Raw genomic sequence first — 19,421 nt, 5'->3', positions numbered from 1 at the left:
AGTTTTGGCACAACATAATATTATGAAGTTGTGAGATTTTTTTTATTTAATTCATAATTTATCGCACGTAGAATATTCAAATTTAATTATCTCAGACCTTTCACGTAAATTTCTCAAATTACCGTATGGAATTAGAAAAATATCGGTAAGAGTTTCAAATCGATAGCATCATTACTAGTTAGTTAATAGTTAATATTGTATACAAACTCATGTTGGGACCACTGAACTACCCATTATTTTATATTATGTATACAATATAATATAGATCCTTAATTAAATTAATAAAAAGCAAGTAAAAAAATATTTCAGATTTATATCTTGTGAAAGTTAATCCCGGAATCCCGGAACTTTATGTTTAGGAAATTATCCGGGATTACAAACCCTAGTATACACCGCATGACTTATACAAAAAAATCCAGGAGATTGATTGATGACTGTTTTGAAAATTGAGCATACACAGGTAGGCTTAAACGAAAACCGCTGAGATTTATCACTTTACCCCAGCCGACAACACGTGAAATTGGCAGCCATATCGCCACATATTTCATGCGATCTCTCAGATCATCTCAGCAAAAAAGTTTTGGATGAAAAGCTTTGGATTCTAAGGCTTCGATTGCCAGTTTTTAAGAGACCATTCAGTTTGTTAAAAGCCTGGAATCAGATTGACAGTTTAGTTTTTTGATAACCTTTCACTGGGAGTTTTCTAACGCTCAAGGAATGTTTACACTTAGAAAAGTATTTTAATTGGCTATCTGTATACTTAATGTTTGTAATACTATAATATTACAGAATTTTATTTAACAATAGTTTTATTGTTATAAATGAATAATAAGAAAAACGATGTCAATTAAAATATAATATTTATATTTTATAATTAACGTTATCTGCACGTTAACTAACAAAGTGAAAAGCGGTCATATTAATATTTAATCTTGATTAAATGTTATACAACCTCCTTTAACATTTTAAATGATCGCATTTAATAAAATATATTATATTTAAACACGGGGCAAGCTTTTTTGTGAAATTTCATTTTTCTGCCCTCTTTATACCAAAACCTGAATCAATTATTGACTGTTGAGTAAAAACGTCTAAATGCTGATTCTATTTGTCTCGATCATATGCATTGCATAACATACATCTTCGTCAATCAAGTAGCGTCTAATTTGGATACTTCGTATCTTTTTGGTTTCCACTGGAAAACTACATAAATTATGTTCAATAATTTATTATCTTTTTTCATGCTATTTATCCTGTTAATTTCTGTGTATAGTTGCTTAACAATTCGATTTAAATCCTGCCCATCTCACAGAGTTTCTAATACAAGAGAAATGGTTAAGTATTAGCTAGTTACGAAACCTATTTTGTCCAATAAATAAAATGTAATAAAAAAACACGTGAATTTCCTATACGTTTTGGACTCGTGAGCCAAAGTTTCAGAAGTAAACACTTATACTTGTCTACCACTTTAGCAATATCTATTATATCACATAAGTTCCTAGCCTTGGTTATACCGTTACTCTTTTGTTTATGTTTCTACGCGATATTAACATCGTGCAAATATATATTCCATAATGAGCTACTATGCATAGACTTCTGTACGTACATTTTTATTTAAAATCCGTATTACTCTTGCATACGTGATTGCGGGCAATACACACTGGTCAAATGCACAAGGAAATAATAGAAAGTCGCTTATAAAGATATTTTGAATGTGACAAACAACTTCAAAACTTATTTACATCCACAATCCCTTTTATAAACAAGTGTTACATTTAATTTCTTTACATATTTAAAAGTATACAACCATAAGTAAGACATTCTGACTAAGTAATAATTTAAAAAATACCGCTTTTATAATCTTCAGTAAAATAAAACAGTATAAAATATCTGCTTGCATATCGAGGGTTGTAAAGATGGTGAAACTTGATTCCTAACTACATGAAAATAGTTCTCAAATAATGAATTCAAGATCAAGGTTGATTTGAACAAATTAAACATCTCTCCTAGAATCGAGACAGGTCTGGGTACTCGATGGAGGGTGATTAGGTGCTACGTAATACCAGTACTTATCTACGCAGTCGAAACCTGGAAGTTATAGAAACCATAAGAAAACTGGATGGTTTCAACATGAAGATATCCTGGACTGATTGCATTACAAATGAGAAGGTTTTAAGACAAACTAATAATCCAAGATAACTTATAGCTACTATGAAGCGCAGAAAGGCTGTATATTTCACGTAATGAAAAGTAGGATTTATTCAAACTCTTGCAGGAAAAATAGAAACCAAAAGAATCGTAGGTATATGTGGTAGTTCTCTCGACTACGTAATTTTAGTGGCTCAATATCAAAGGAATTGCGGATCTGGTATGACTGGCCCAGGGTAAGATGATGTATTGCGTTTTGATCGCTAACCTTTGATAGAAGACAGTAATAAGAGAAAAAATATTTGTTTATTTAGAGTAAGAGCCGTACAAAAGGATACTTTTATGAATAGCAAAACAATCATTCCTTTCGTCTTTAAAACAACAAAATAATATACCATATATTATATAATTGAATAAAGAATAATGATATTATGGTAGTCCAAAGCGAAAGGCACTGGTTTCTCATATCGGCGGCTTTGGATTCAAATCCCGGTAATGTCACAATATTTCACATATTATGATATGATTTTCTAAAGCCTGTGTGTTTTTGTGATGTGTATTACTACTATAATTGAGCCTCGTAGACTTTTATAGTATTAGATAATAATAATCACTAAAGAAATTTGGTCAAACAAATTCCTATGTATGGCAGTACGTGAGTAGACCTAATTAAAAGCATGAATTGTCAATGTAGTAAGCACGACATGTTTTTCCTGGTTAGCATTTTTCCGAAAAGTTGTAGTGGTATTCAAGTTTTTATATCTGGCTTTACGAGATTTTTGACTTAAAAATATTAAATATGGGCTACAGCCTTTGCGTGCAGGATAATGAATATTTGATAGGCATTGCATGGTGACACGTATAAAGCTTTGAGTTGAGTACCTACATTTGATAAGTTTGTTTTTTTAATATACCACATGTGAACTCATTTATACCGTAAGCAACTAACCCACAATTTAACTTAGCTTAACATTATTTTTTATCACCTAACTCAAAAATTCGTAACGAGAGAGTGTCATACGTTTTAGCAGTTTACGCACTCAGCATATTACCTAATTGTGACTAACATCAATAATAGCTTGCCGCAATTCATCAAATATCCATTTCAATAAATAGCGAGTCACAGTTGATGTGATATGACACTCTACCAGCACGCCCCGGACGATGGTACTCACTATCATTACGACTCAGACTGAGCAGACCTCACTATGCGTTACTTTGCACGGTTAACTTTACACCTGTCATTGTATTCGATCAGTAAATAAACGCTCTCAATTCATCCGAGCAACCTACAGTCAGACTTTCATCTCCAACCCCTTCAATGCCAAAAACCTTTTGATAACCTCACCTAGCAATCCACGATACATTAATTTTGTGTTCTTTATTGTGAATTATTGCTGGTAGAAAGTTGTAGAATGCATTAAACTGAACTTATCTATGTATATAATATAACATATGTGAAAAGACATTAGCTATTTATAATATAAAAACATGAATATTCACTGAATAAAATTTTGAGTAGAGTAGTAAAGAAAACGTATCCACAATTTCATAATATTTAAATATTTCCCTCTATATTATAACGATCGCTATCATCTACTTTTCTTATGCCTCGATAATGACGGTATATTTCGTATCAATTATTGATATACTAAGTAACCACTATTAATAACTTAATTGGTGTTTAAAAAACAATATCCACGTTTGATTATCAAAATACGGGCTGGTTGCTTTTTGTCAAATGTGTCGAATTATTGTTTGCGGTGTAAATATATAACTTATGTGATTACGTATAATGTATTATTAATGGTTTGGTTAAGTGAGCTGATTAGTTATATGACCAACTTTATAAAAATTGAAAAAAATATTGATTCTACTGTATATAATTTTGGATTTAAAATAGCTTTTTACAAGTCATGTTTCAAAATGACGTACCTAATATTTTTTCTTCTTAATTGATTGTGCTTAAGAGCGTACATACGTGAAACGGCAAATAATTTTCAACTGTATGTGGAACGAAATTTCGGCCGCGTATCCATTCGGAGAGCGATAGTCGACCTGTTTGCACGTCAATTTGTTTTGTGATGGCGTCGGACGAATATTTTCTTAAATCGTGTAAAGATGACTAAAAAACGTTCCGCATGTACTTGAAAAAGACAACATGTCAATGAATATATTATTATTATTACGAATATAATAATAAACATAACATAACACGCATGTCGAATTTTTATGACAAATTATATTTCGTTCGGCTCGCGTCATTTGCACAATCCGCGCATTGCATAGTTACGATCTTTTTAGACCATGCCTCAGCTGAGATATAGCCTTAAACATACCTAGCTTATATATCGTCTCTGTTCTGGCAGAACACACTAACTGGAGAATACTAGTTTTGAGTAATTTGACTTTGAAGTTGTTAAAATGTCTGAAATGGTCTATCATGTGAGTTTATTAAGTAATCGTAAAAAGGATGACTTTAAAATAAAGACAGTTTATTTATTAAGAAGGTTTCCAGACGGTAAAGTTTGAAATAAGGAACATTTTGGTATAACTAACTCAATATGTCATTTTTTCGAATTAGTGTCTTCTGCCAGAACAGTGACGATATATAATCAAAATATTACGAAAATTTTATTTATGGAAAAATTACCTTTGATTAAGTGAAAACGTCTCTATGAACTGACATATTATACTAATAAGTGGATTGAATTAAATAAATATTATTTGTATTCCAATGTCGACATCAACCGGTAGAATGGTGTCAGATTCTTCTGCAAGTGCAAGCGACTCGTTTAGGTGTTGATATTGTTACTTTCAAATGATGCTATAACCGTCAAATGGGTTTTGTCGCAGCTGCATTGCCAGAAGAATTTGTCCTTCATTTACCAATGAGATTTTACTTTGCTCTTCCTGCTACAGATGCCCTTACGTACACACATTGTATATTGGCCAGTATAAGTTTGGACGTAAGTGAAGTATGCTACACAATATAGCAAACATCAAATGTTTCATATCGGCTTACACAAATGAACCAAATAATTGGCGGTACTGTTTGCCTTATGTAAAACGTCAAGATCATTAGGTAATTTGTAAAATTTAAAACTACGGGCATGTAAAAACGTATGGTATATTATGATAAATCAATGGCTGGTGCAATCAATAAAATTACACTACTTACTAAGTTTTTATTATTATTGAAAAATTAAGTAGGAGTTGATAGTTTTTCTTTTATTATTCATATTACACAAGACTTACGAAAGCAACATTCTTTATTGAATATTAGTACATAATTTTGAATAGCCATAGAAATATACATACTACAATTTATTATTATATTCCATCCAAGAATTTGTAAATTACTATTTTAATCGATATGATTCTGAGAATATTTCAAAGTATACATTATTCTATCATAATAAAAAAAAATCAAGGATTCAGTTGGGCGAGACACGTCGTAAGAATAAACGACAGATTGACACAGAAGCGCCTAATGTTAATAAAACCGATGGGAGGATGGCGTGCCACGTGCCACGACTCCAGTGTCTGGACTTAGTAAAAAGGACTATCAGTGTATCCGACTAAGGAACCAAAACATTAGAGATAAGTTGGTGATTGACAGTGCTAGAGGCGACCAGATCCCAACTCGTAGTTTCAGTGATGATGAATATTTTTTTATGTGTAATTTATCGCAATCGCAAAATAATTTATATATTTAAATTTTATTTTTAAAATATCTACAAACTCGGTACATTATAACTATTCTTTTATGATGTCAAATGCTATTTTTTCTCACCAAATACAGTTTAACTCTAACGTGCATTCATACTATTTGCGTTGTGACCTTATAGTTTATTATTCATCAACATTAAAACTATTTCTCGTGAACATACAATATTAAAGTAAGTATTTCAGGTTATACTTCCTTATGTTGTATGTTACTTTTATGCGAGAGGTCTAAACCTGTTTTCCGATTTTATTATTTTTAAACGATATAGTTAATGATGTTTGATGAGAAAGCTAATATTTCAAAACTTATTAAGTAAATCTATGATACCGAAGGTATGGAGAACAAGATCTGGTTCGACAAAAATTTAAATATTGATTTTTTTGATTAATTAATTAATCAATGTATTGTTAATTAAAAAAAAATTACTTACGTTGTCAAATTTATAATACTAAATTAATAAAATTATTTCTGTATAATGTTATTTGATTATATACTGACAGTAAATGGGATTAGTATTAACGTAAAGTCTTGTAAGGCTATCAGGTGTTGAGTGATATTAATTTCATTGTCAGTCTAAATTGATATCATTATCAGCTAATTAGTTATGTAATTAATTTTACTAACGGGTTATCTCATAATTGAATCAATGAGAGTCATTCATTCAAATAATTGATAATAAAATAAAGCCTTTCTAGGTGTGGCTTTATCGGAACCCTTATGCACAGTAAGAATGAAAAAAATACTAAGTACGTCAGTAATGTTTTCTTGTTGCAGGGCACTTATACAAAAAAAACATTGACATTTTAGAACATTGTATGTATTCGAATAAAATTTTAGGAACTGTTAATACATATCTTGACTTGGATTAGGCATTGATAATACGTTTAATAAAGCAATTACTACGAAGTATTTTTACAACGTTTTAATTAGGACGTATTCTTGTTTGTCCGGTGGTTGTTTGTCCAGTACAAATCTTGCAATCGGTTTTTAACTAACTTTCCGACTAGTTAGACATTTAAAACTTTTATAATATATCAGAATACGATGCCAATGCATTCTTTTAAGACGTTTAGCCATCTCTAAGCAGAATTTAATTCATTCTGTTTTGTATGGAAAGTTATTTCAGAAAAATCCGTAAAAAGTAAAAGACTATTATTGGTTGCAAATGGGGTGGTCCTAGCAACGAAAATATTTAATATATACGTGCGTTACTATGGAAATCAAAACGGAATGTCAAAATGACATTTCAGTTTTCTATATTTGTTTGTTTGTTTTTTATTTAAGTACTTCATAATTATCAAGTACAAGTTTGAGCATATTGAGCATATTAATTTAACAGAAAATTTAAAAACGTTGTATATAAAAAGTTATTTTTATCTTGTAATTATTAAAGAATACATTGGAAAATTGGCAAAGGAACGTGAAATAACAATATAGTTGTTTTTACTTTTATTTAATTACAATAATAAAGACACATTTCTCAGCTGAAGAGTTATTTTTTGAGCCTGTGTTAATAAAATGGCGATACAAATAAATAAGAACTTTAGATGTAGACAACACGTGACGGTATATCTCGCAGAAACAAACTGGCATGAAGAACATTTGGTGGGATGGTAAGGTATATTATTGGGTATAATGCCAAAATACCACAAATTAAACCCATGTAGGTTAGAGTACGCGATGAGATAGTGGTCGCTAAGCATATTCAATGACAATAAGATGTACCTGTCTATCGTTGAACGGACAGCCGCTAGAGAAATTCCGCCATAAAGTAGTACCCAAGGGTATTAGAGCATCCATGTAGTAGTTTAGTGCTCTAAACTACTACAAGGATGCTCTAATACCCGGTTATATGTAAGTTGTACGTATGCAGTTCATCGTGGGACACTTATTCATGCGCCGCAGTACGTGAAACATGAGTTCGTATAACATTTTATCAAATGACGAGTTCTTCGTTGAACATTTCACCGTGGAATACATTTGTACGTTTTTTACAAAAGGCGGCCATAGTTTGCAAATAGTACTGTTCCAATTAGATTAACCTTAACCTAACCTAACCTAGTTAAGACATCTCATAAAATTCGGCACATGTTGTAGCATACGTACAAATATACTCCACGGTGAAATGTTCAACGAAAAACTCGTCATTTGATTAAATGTTACACGAACTCATGTTTCACGTACTGCGGCGCACGAATAAGTGTCCTGCGGTGAACTATTTACGTACAAATTTCCGGATACGCTAATACCCTACTCATAAAGTTCGATAGATGCGCTTGGTAGTGAAGAAGTAGGAAATGACAATATGTTCTTTCAGTACAAAAATAATGGGTGCGAAACGTGGTTAGATGTAAATAATTGTACGTATGCAGTTAGCTGCAGACATTATTGCCATGAGCTTTTGTACCTGTAACAGTATAGAATTGAAACCAAATGGTGCGATGTCTTTATATCATTTGACCAAATGGTCTTTTTGCATCTTAGAATGGAATTCGACCTTAATTTATACGTAATGTTTAGTTATACCTTAGGTTATAACGAGTACTTAACTACTTTTAGATTATTTAGAATTCGTCCAATACTGAGATTTTTATTTTTTAATAATAATCAATATATTATGAATACGTGGCATTTCTTAAGTATGTACCTACATTTATTTGCCCCTCCTAGTTTTTTTCAGTGCCCATCTACCATTTATGTTAGAATTTGTTTGAATTAGCGTTAAAATAACAGTACCTGTTTACTATAATCCAGAAATAAATCATTTTTAAAACATATTATTATCATCAACAGCCGTAATAAAAGTAGCTAGATACACGTTATTACCCCCCCCCCCGTAATTATTACAAAGTAATGTCAAATGATGTATTTGAATTCAATCGGCCCATCACTTACTCTCAAGAAAATAAACTTTGTAAATAAAAAACGCGCATGCGTACAAAATGACCATTCGGTCAAATACTTGTCAAACACCGCGTCAATTGGTTTCAAATTCTATACTGCCGTATTATTTTACAGTTAAAAAAGCTCACGGCGATAATTATATAATGAAAATTGCTTACGGATAATTTACCGGATACGGCGAATCGTCTATTTTTTAATTATTAAGTGGGCTAAACTAAAAAGTAATAACGCGTTATGGAGAGATGCAGATTGGTCATAACGCGCAAGGAATTAAACTAAAAATAATTACAAGATAAAAATAACTTTTCATATACCACGTTTTTAAATTTTCTGTTGAATCATAATATAAACTTGACAATTCTATGTATTAATAAAAACTTTTTATTGTAGGTACTTCATAGAAATACTGAATAAATATTATTGAATACAGAAATGTCATTTTTACATTTCATATTGATAGTAACGCACGTATATATTAATAATTTAGTTGCTAGAACCCACATAGCAGCCAATAATAGTGAGTAGTAAATATTACTTTTAACGAATTTTTCTGAAACATACAAAACAGAATTAACTGAAAATGAATTCAATTCGGAAAGTTAGTTAAAAATCTTGGACAAACAAGAAAAAATTTTTACTGCACAAGAAAAAATCTGTACCGGACAAACAAGAATACGAGCTAATAAAAACGTGGTAAAATAACGGTAATTCGAAAGAGTATTTTTGCATTATAAATAATCAGACAAACGACGATATTATATTGTGTGGTGCGTAAAATAATATTTCATAAGGCATTTAAATCCAGAAGTAACTAAAACTGTCTTTATAACAAATTAATATTCTTAAACAAACTTTGAAATATTTCACTTTGTATTTAGTTTGTGCTGATTTTAGCGAGAAATAACTCTTTAGTTTTAAATATTTAGATTATAAGGAGTAGAAAGCACGCAACGTTTACCATTTTACTAACTAATTCTAGGTTATAATTTATACTATATGATTCAATCACGTTTTATACGAGTATTACTAAATATTTTATGTATATAAGAACATAATGAAAATATTTCGGTAATATCGCACTATCACGGGAATCAATATTTAGAATAATAGAGGTCAGCAAACTTTTGATATAGAACACCCAAATACGAGTAGCACATTTAGATTGTTTCAATACTCATAATTATGTATATTTTACGTGGTAGTGAAAGAACGTAACGGCTTTCAGAGACTGGCAGTAGATTATAATCAGTGAATGAGGAAGAATACATACGTGTTAAAAATAGTTATATCTACATTCTTTGGATCATTTATAGCAACGCACTTGCGTTGTGTTGATTACCAAGTAATCAAATTTGAGTTCCATAAACCTCATTTCACACTTAGCGAATATTATTATCACTTGATCATCATTCGTTTCAGTGGCGAAGGGTGGCGGTAGGCTGTTAAGATCCGCCATAAATAGTGCATACTAAACTTAGTCAGTCGTGCGTATATTTTATTTTCATTGACATAATACTACAATAATTTACAGACGGTTTTGGCTAGTATTTAAAATTCAATTAAACGCTGCGAAAACGACGCCATAATAGAAAATAGTCAAAAAATACTCGTCTATCTATAGAATATCTAAAATTATGAAATTAAATCATACATAACTCTGGATATTTTATAGATTGAATAATATTTTTTATCTATTATAATTAAGCTTAGGCAGGGTTTAATGAATTAAAAAAAAATATATATATGTAATTTCAAACCAACAAAAACAAATAAGTATGAATGAAAAAGTGTGCAAAATTTTATCGTATTCCCCAAAGTATACCAAAACTATTATAGTTTGGTTAGGCAGGGTTTCATTGATTTTTAACAACTATTCAACACTATCTATAAAATTTTGTCTTAGTGCCATAAAAAGAAATACGTATAACTATCAAAGTTTAATGTGCACTATTTATGGCGGATCTTAACAGCCTACCTCCACATTTCGCTACTGATTCGTCGACATCTAATCTGAAGGCTTCAATTCCACGCTCCATTTCAACCGCTTGACGGAATACGGTCGCACGACTTTATATCGCGCGATAATATTTGCTTCATATGAAACAGGGTTGACCCATTAACTACAAGAATTTCATTTTCATGAGATTGACATAAACAATTCTTTCATGTTTATCCTTAGTTAATAGTCATAAATACATATCCTGAAATAGTAGTAATAATAATGGCAATATTGTTTTTTCAGCTGCGTGATAACAAGTATTATAAATACAATAGTTTTCTTTTTTCATTCAATATTTCTACGTACGCATGTGGCTTGCGTTTTGCCCACGCCTATTTTATACCAACGTTAATATCTCTAAAATAGTTTATATTGTATAATTTAAGAAAGAGATAGATACAAATACCCAGACCAATTACTGCAAACAAATGTGTTAAGTACAGATTTCATCGAAACTTCGAATTAGGAATACTTTGACCTTCATTAAAATATTTCAGACACAGTACATAATATAATATTACCTATGATTGTAACGTAGGTAAAGCAAGATTCATTCTATTTTCGGTCGAATTATTTGTTGATATACCAGTATTGGAAAGAGCATTGTATTGAGGAACACCACGAAAGGTCAACAGTTAAATTCCTATGCGTCGAATAACTCATGAAATTTGTCTGGAATACATCAGATAGTATAATAAATTAATATTATCAATTTATTATATTAATTAATAGTATAATAATATCATAAATATAAAATCAAGAGAAATCAAATTTAGGAAGATGGGTGCTCTAACCATTATCTACTAATGCATTCTAATGCATTCTAACTGGGAATGTTTTTAAATTCCGCCAATATATTATTTATAACTTGTTTGTACTTAAACAAAGGTAATCCACAAAAAATGCCCTTAACCAATATAATAATGTTATTACATTGATTTAAATAACAAATATGGTAACCATTTCTAATGATGATTTTAAACACGTTAATTAGCGTGTTTATTTTGAAATACACGATAGATAGGCGCTTGGGTTGATAGCTTAATCATTTTAAGTGCACTCACTTAGAAAGTGACATAGTTTATTTACGCAAGGTTTTTAGTGAATATTCATTTAAAAAAAAAAAAAGATATTTCTGATATAGTCTTGTGGACTATTTATAAATCAAGATGTAATTAAATAAACCGACGGTATATCAGCTGATCGACGTTAAATATGATGTAATAAGAAACAATCTTAATGTTTGACGATTGTGTATTTACGGAGTCTCAATGAATATTGTACAATAATAATGGCTTAGGCAGCTCTCGTGGTGCAGTGCGTAAGGCGTTTGCCTTCCATCCGGGAGCTTTGGGTTTGAGCTCGGTGAGGACACAGTATGTTTAAGTGATTTTCTCATAGTCTGTGTGTTTGTGATTGTTCAAAATTACTAACAACTACCTTGTACGAAAAAGCAAGAACATGGTTATTGATACCTAAAAAATACTAATGCCAAGCTTCTAAGTTATAAAAAACTGTTTTTTTTCTGATTTTAGTCTAAAACTAAGATTGTTTTCATTAAAATAAAGGTAAAACATGTTATATTATTATAATATTAACACTTGTCAGTGTACATATCATTGCAATATAATAGTATTGTACCAATAACTTTGTTTTATAGTCTTCGTTTGGATTTGAGTTGTCATAAAGACATTTCGTTCAAAACAAAAAAAATAAAAGAAGTGAACACATCAATAAAAATTATAAAATATTATACTATTTGTTAAAAATAGACATAAATACTAATTTGTTTTTTCTTTATATATATATATATCTCTTTGTAATGATCTTTACATAGCAGAACGCTATGCATTGTCGAAACTATAATTATTTTGAAAGAACAAAATCATTTTAAAATCTACTAAAATACGACCAAAATGCAACGAATAAGACCTGTTGTCTTCCTAATGTATAAAAAATGTGGTCAATGAACTGAGACAGAGAGTCTCACGAACGATAAAATCACGAGCTACTTTATTATCAAAAAAAACTTAACATTTTAAGATTGACGCTTCTTATTTTGCTCAGTAAACTCTCAAATTTTTGCCATATATACCATAGATAAGATGACAATGTGAATTATTTGATCAGACCAAAGATTGGAGAGGAGGAAGAAGAGGTACTTCCAGATAAACGGACTAAATCAAGAGTGTAATAAATATTACTGTGTACTGTTCAGCTAAGTCATGGGGAGAAGGCTGTCAAATAACGAAATCATCCACATCATGATTCTCAGTTCATAAATCTAAACGAATAATAAAAATAACGTAGATAAGTATTTTGATAACTTAGTTCACTTTGATATTTTAATTATTTTTCTTGAATATGACATACTGCATAAAACAGGTATTATCGTCTCGATATTTACATAATAATTCCCATAACGGAATACGTATATTTACCTTTCGTTCATCCTTCAGAGATCGGCGGTCTTCACGTAAGCATTTAATATTCGCGTCTTGTCTTGAAAAAGCGCAAAAAAATTCTTTTCAGCGGTGTTGACTTGAAAAAATACTAAACAGCTGTTCGCTATCTTCACCTCAATTCTCACAATACAAAACTTTTCTTCGAGAGAAAGCGTTTACGTATTGATTTTTGTAAACTAGAAAAGCTTTACGCAAGGCGTATCGGATAAATCTTTACTAAAAATAGAGAAATGAAAGCTCACTTGCCTACCTGCGATAATATATAAAAATTACAATTAAATTCGCATGTTATAATTTAATACAATGTACCTACGTGAGATGACAATCTAGCAGTATAATTATATTTCGTGTGGTTTTAAACTAAACTATTAATAAACGTTTTTATTAATTTAAACTATATTTTGCAGAATACTAACTTCATATACCCAACATTTGATAATGTAGCACAACTTATTGAAAGGTATCAGAAATATAACTATTGGATAAATCTTAATAAAAAAATTGGACTAAGTAAACAAGCTGTTCCAAGCCATTTCAATGAATTTATTCAGAATTCCTAAGGTTAGTATTTTGAATAAATTCATAGAACCCAATAAATAAAAACTTGATGGAGAGTTATCTATTTTAAAAATCAACGATTACAACGTAGTACGTTAATTAGTAATAAAAAGGCTCATCAGGTGAGTGGAGAGTGTCTAATATGATCATCATTCCTCTCACTCATCGATGACTTTCTCTTTATTTAAAGTTGTCGCTGGCTGACGTCCATGTGACCTTCTCAGAAATTGGTCACAAGCGAAACATTCAGATAAAGATGCCTATGTCACCATCATACATGTAATAAAATTTATACAGAAACATAAAAATCAACTAAACCGTATTAATAGTTTACATAAATGTAAGCTAACTTATAGTTATTATACTATCAGTCGGTTCCGGAGTCAATATAGTAAATGTTATTAGTTAACAGAGTTTTCGATTAAACAACTTTTTAATAATAATAAAACAACAATTAAAAAAAATTTCAAACTTTTATGGATAATAAATAGATATTTACATATTATGCGTCACAAGAGGAGGAGATAAGACGTAAACTACTACTCAGGGGAGCCAAAAGATGGTCAAGTCTTAGACAACTATAATATATATATTATATACAGACGTTTATGTATTAAAATTACTAATAATGGCGTCAATTTAACTTGTTTGTTTTACCTTCTACGGACTTGTATTAGGTATTATTAATTAATTTTTCATATTTACCTACAGATTTATCTTCTTTTGCCTTTTGCACACAGATTTGATTTTCTCAAATGTTTAATGATTTTACATTAAATACATCAGAGCGTGCTGACAAGCGGTTACATAAATGACATTTAATAAAATTATTTAATTGTATTAATTTATAATACAAGGGTGGAAGAATTCTTAGAATTTATTGGTTATCAAAAAACCTTTTACCAGGCAGGGCAGTCCACAGTAACGTGTTGCGTTAGTAAATAAATTGAGGGCTCAAAATTCTAATCCCTTTGACTGGATGAATAATATAGATGATGTTTTCAATGAATTTGTGTGTCATGATACAAATTATGGGTGCCCATTTGTAATGTAAGTACCTACTTCCTTTTCTTCCTCTCTATTTCACTTCATTAATAAGGGTCGAAACTTGACTGTATAGTCAATTACCAATTCTCTTTTTTAAACCGTATTAAAATACCTCCCTGCATAGGCTTTATTATATTTTACAAAATAATACATTTTTATAAAAATCGATGACATGTAGGTATTGCTGACTTTCAGATATATTTAATTCTATACATACCAGTCATGTAATAATAATACCTTAGCATTATATTTACGTTTGATATAGACAGGCCACATAACTCTAAGAACACATACATTTCTGGACAAATCGTCCGCGAGAAATATTAAAATACCTAAACAGTCAGCCTGCTGGATCGATTAGATAACTTAGTTTAGATAAAGTATGTCGTAACAAAAAACTAATAGCTTAGAATAGTGGAGAATTCAAGAAGAAGCTTTCATCCAGCAGTGGATCGAAAATCACTGAGATGATCATGATAATTGTGATAGTTTAGTTATTCACAAAAATTGAGTAAAATTATTTTTGAAAGTACACTATTTAAAAAAAACCACAGATATTATATACCGGGCATTTTTTTTTTGCTTTATTAGAATTAGTACGAAATAATTAACTTTCAAATTGAATGACATTTATGATCAGTATAATCCAAAAAATCATTATGAATAAAGTCACGCTTGAACAACGCAACCAAATTATCCAAATTTACTTTGAAAATGAGTCGTCGATTCGCAGTTTTGTAGTGAGACTCATTTTTGGCTTAACGGATTTGTTAATAAGTAAAATTGCCGCATATGCAATGAGACCATCTAAAAAATTTCAACATTTGGTGCTATTTAAACGCTTGTGGCATCATCGGATTTTATTTTGTCAAAAATAAGGCTGGAGCTCGCGTTACGGTTGATAGACATCGTTACCATGGTCAATATTTTTTAATTAAAAATATGGATGACGTTGAACCAAAAGAGGTGTAGTTTCAACAGAGCACCGCGTGTGATACTATCTACTTATTGAAATAAAAAAATAGCGATAAGTTTATTTCGGTAAATGGACGTGTCAATAATTGTTTTATGCTGATTAATTGAGCAACAATTATTTCCAACGACTCGAAAGCCAACATTTCTCGTGTTATTTGTATTAAACGGAGTACGATATTAAGTAAATTTGTACTTGTAAATGATAAAGCAAGTAAGTGTCTATTTATATTCAATATTTAATATACAGATGAGCTTAAAAAGTTAGATTATTATTAATGAAAATAATTAATAATGTTGAAAACCTGAGAAACATCTTCTTCTTCTTCTTCTTTCACCCTGTCACGTCCCAACATTGGGGCATAGGGCAAGCACAAGTTGGCGCCACTTCCCTCGGTCCATCGCCAACTCCTGTGCCTCCCGCCATGTCAGACCTGCAGCACGTAGGCCGCTTTTGTAGCATCGCTGCAGGGTGAGGGAGGGCCGGCCACGGCGACGGAACCCTTGAGGCTGTGCCACAAGGGTACGAAGTGCCGCACTCTTTGGCGGCATCCGGAATACATGTCCCAGCCACGTGAATCGTCTCTTCGTGATAACTTCAATCACCGAAGGCTGTTGTGTCTGCTCACGAACTCGGATATTTGTAACGCGGTCGTACCAATGTACCCCTAAGATTCTGCGGAGACATCGATTCTCAAAGCTCAAAAGCCGTGACTCTTGAAGCTTAGTAAGATGCCATGTCTCACAGCCATACAGGAGCACAGGTAGCACGCACGCGTTAAACAAACGACATTTGGTCCTCACAGAATACAGCCTTGACCTCCATGCGACTCCAAGTTGGTTGAACGCAGAGCCCGCCACACCCATGCGGATTCCAAGCTCACTAGAAATACCACCATCATCGGCAACCATGGCACTCAAGTACTTGAATCTGGACACCAGCTCGACGGGCAGACCAGAAACCCGCAGAGGAGTGTCGGCGTCGATGCAAGCAGCACTGCACATGGATTTGGTCTTAGCGGCATTCAGATGAAGACCCACACGCATCGAGTTTGCGGCTAGCCTGTTCACGGTCACCTCCAACCTCTCGATCGTCGAGTCAAACACGACTGCGTCGTCTGCATACTCCAAGTCGCACAGTCTTTCTTCGCATAGATCGCTTGTGTCATCATGATGTAGGCGTATCCCACTGTCGGGGCAAACCGTCTTACGCATAATGAAATCCATCATGATGATAAAAAGAAAGGGCGCAAGTACACATCCTTGCTTGACTCCTGACGTGATTTCAAAGAGGTCAGAGGATGTTCCGGCTGCTCTCACGCGACACTCTGTATTGGTGTAGAGAGCACTTATCACGGCGACCAGTTTCCGTGGGACACCATATCCTAGCAGAATTTGCCACAGAGATTCACGATGAGGACTGTCAAATGCCTTTTCATAGTCCACGAAGCAGCAGGCGACAGGTATATTCATCTCTTGGTACTGTTGCAGAAGGCTTCGGAGAGTTGAAATATGCTCTGAGCAGGACTTCCCCGGGACAGATCCACTCTGCTGCGCACGCAAAACGTCCAGCATGGGACTTCTAATCCTGTACAGGAGAATCTGCGCCAACACCTTCCCGGGAACGCTGAGGAGAGTGATTCCTTTGTAATTATTACAGTCTTGTGGGTTACCCTTTTTGTGCAGAGTAACAACGGTGCCATCCCTCCAGGCTTTGGGGCACTGCTCCCTTTCCCATACCTCGTGCAGAAGGTCACACAAGGACGGCAATACAGCGCTCAGTCCGCAGAGCAGAAATTCTGCATGGATGCCATCATCTCCAGGAGCTTTCCTGCGCTTCAGTCTTTTGACAGCCTCTTTAACTTCAGCAGTTGTCGGAGGATCTTCGCAGAATCCCGATGCAATAGTGATTCCGAGGGCGGTGATCTCCGACGGAATATCGAAGGGATGCAATGGAGGTGGGCGATTCAGGACATCACTGAAATGTTGGCGCCATAGCTCCTGGACCTTTGCAGGTTCGGTGACTGTCACTCCGTCAGAGTTGCGTAATGCAGTGACCACTGGACGTTTCTTACCGCAAATTGCTCTGGTGATGCGGAAGAGAGCACTTGGATTATTCTTGCAGGCAGCAGATTCCGCATCCCGAATGAGGTCATCCAGGCGTCGGCGCTTATCGCGGCGGGCAGAACGCTTTACCACGCGGTCCATTGTCTGGTATTCCGCGCTGCGCTGTGGGTCGTATGTACCATTGTCTCGCAATTATTCTTTCAGGAGCTTCCTCTTCTCAATCATCTCCCATGTATGAGGTGACATCCAGTCCGGTCTGTGCGTATGCCGCTCTCCTAATGCAGTAGTTGCGGAGCTCATTATAGCATCCCGGAATAATATCCATTTTCCTTCCAAGGGATCCGAGTCGATGGAAGACGTGATAGTTCTAGCATCATATAAGCGCTTCTGCAGCTCCAGCTCATAGGTTGCACGCACACGGGTACTTTTCAGTTTTTCCACATCGAGTCTGACCGTCCTTTTGGGTTTTGGGACTCGTTTGAGGTCTATACGGGATTTCCCGACCAAGAGTTCGTGGTCACTGTGGATGTCTGCACCTCTATATGTCCGCACGTCTAGCAGTTCATGCCGGTATTTCGCTTTGACCAAAATGTGGTCGATCTGGTTTCTTGTATTACCGTCTGGCGATGTCCATGTATATTTGTGGATGGTCTTATGAGGGAAAAGACTACCACCAATCACAAGACCATTCATTGAGGCAAAATCTACCAGACGGGAACCATTATCGTTCATTTGGCCAAGGCCATGTTTTCCCAGCACAAAGGGTCCACGCGAGGGGTCAGATTCTACTTTGGCATTAAGATCACCAAGGATAACTGCATGATCACAGCTGGGGATATTTCCAGCGGCTTCCGCCAAACTTTCGTAGAATGTATCCTTATCTGCATCGCTAGCAGCCTCTGTGGGAGCATAGCACTGCAGAAAAGTGATGGAACCCGACTTGGTCTTGAAAGTAGCGCGGAGTAGACGTTCGGAGATAGGTTCCCAGCTGGTGAGGCACTTGCGAGCTTCCTTGGACATCAGCAATCCGACTCCACTACGTCGCAATGTGACGTGTCCGGAGTACAATAGACGAAACCCACGAATAAACTTCTCGCCAATGCCAGTGAGTCGACACTCACTGATCCCGAGAACATCTAACTTGTATTGAGAAAGTATTTCTGTTAGATGCTCGGCCTTTCCAGGGACATTTAGAGTACGGATATTGTAGGTTCCAAAACAAAATCGTTTACCGAATTCAGGCGAGGTCGTCAAGATGGAAACGGGGGTCCGAGGCTTCCCTGTGCTTGGATTAATCTGTTGTTTTAGGGTGTGCAGGTGATCATCCCACAGCACCCGAGTTCACTGGTGGGGCTGCCACCTTAGGGCCCGTGAACATGCCCTGGTTTTCTGTAGGGGTTTTCCTTCCCGTAGCCAGAATGTACCAGTTTTTAGGCGCTGGTGATTCGCCTTGCACCCTCCTCTATCTGCTACAGCATGCTGCATTGCCTAGGGACCCCCACGGAGAGGTTAGAGGTAGGATTTGTTGGCA

General features: G+C 33.9%; 1 protein-coding gene across 1 annotated transcript; it reads right to left on the bottom strand.

The window, feature by feature from the left end:
* Positions 1 to 18,082: 18,082 nt before the first annotated feature.
* Positions 18,083 to 18,910, bottom strand: LOC147063364 (protein CFDP2-like). The gene has a single exon (XM_085960034.1). It carries the CDS (start codon positions 18,908 to 18,910, stop codon positions 18,083 to 18,085), a length of 828 nt encoding a protein of 275 aa, XP_085816160.1.
* Between the last annotated feature and the right edge of the window lie 511 nt (positions 18,911 to 19,421).

This window comes from Rhyacophila brunnea, unplaced genomic scaffold (genome assembly GCF_057557595.1).
Source record: "Rhyacophila brunnea isolate RB1 unplaced genomic scaffold, BYU_Rbru_1.0 scaffold_9, whole genome shotgun sequence".
Lineage (NCBI taxonomy): Eukaryota > Metazoa > Arthropoda > Insecta > Trichoptera > Rhyacophilidae > Rhyacophila > Rhyacophila brunnea.
The sequence above is the reverse complement of the archived record's forward strand: the minus strand, read 5'-3'. Positions and strand labels throughout refer to the sequence as shown.

Coding starts and splice junctions, on each gene's coding strand:
- LOC147063364 (XM_085960034.1), bottom strand. CDS start 18,910: ATGTCCAAGGAAGCTCGCAAGTGCCTCACCAGCTGGGAACCTATCTCC.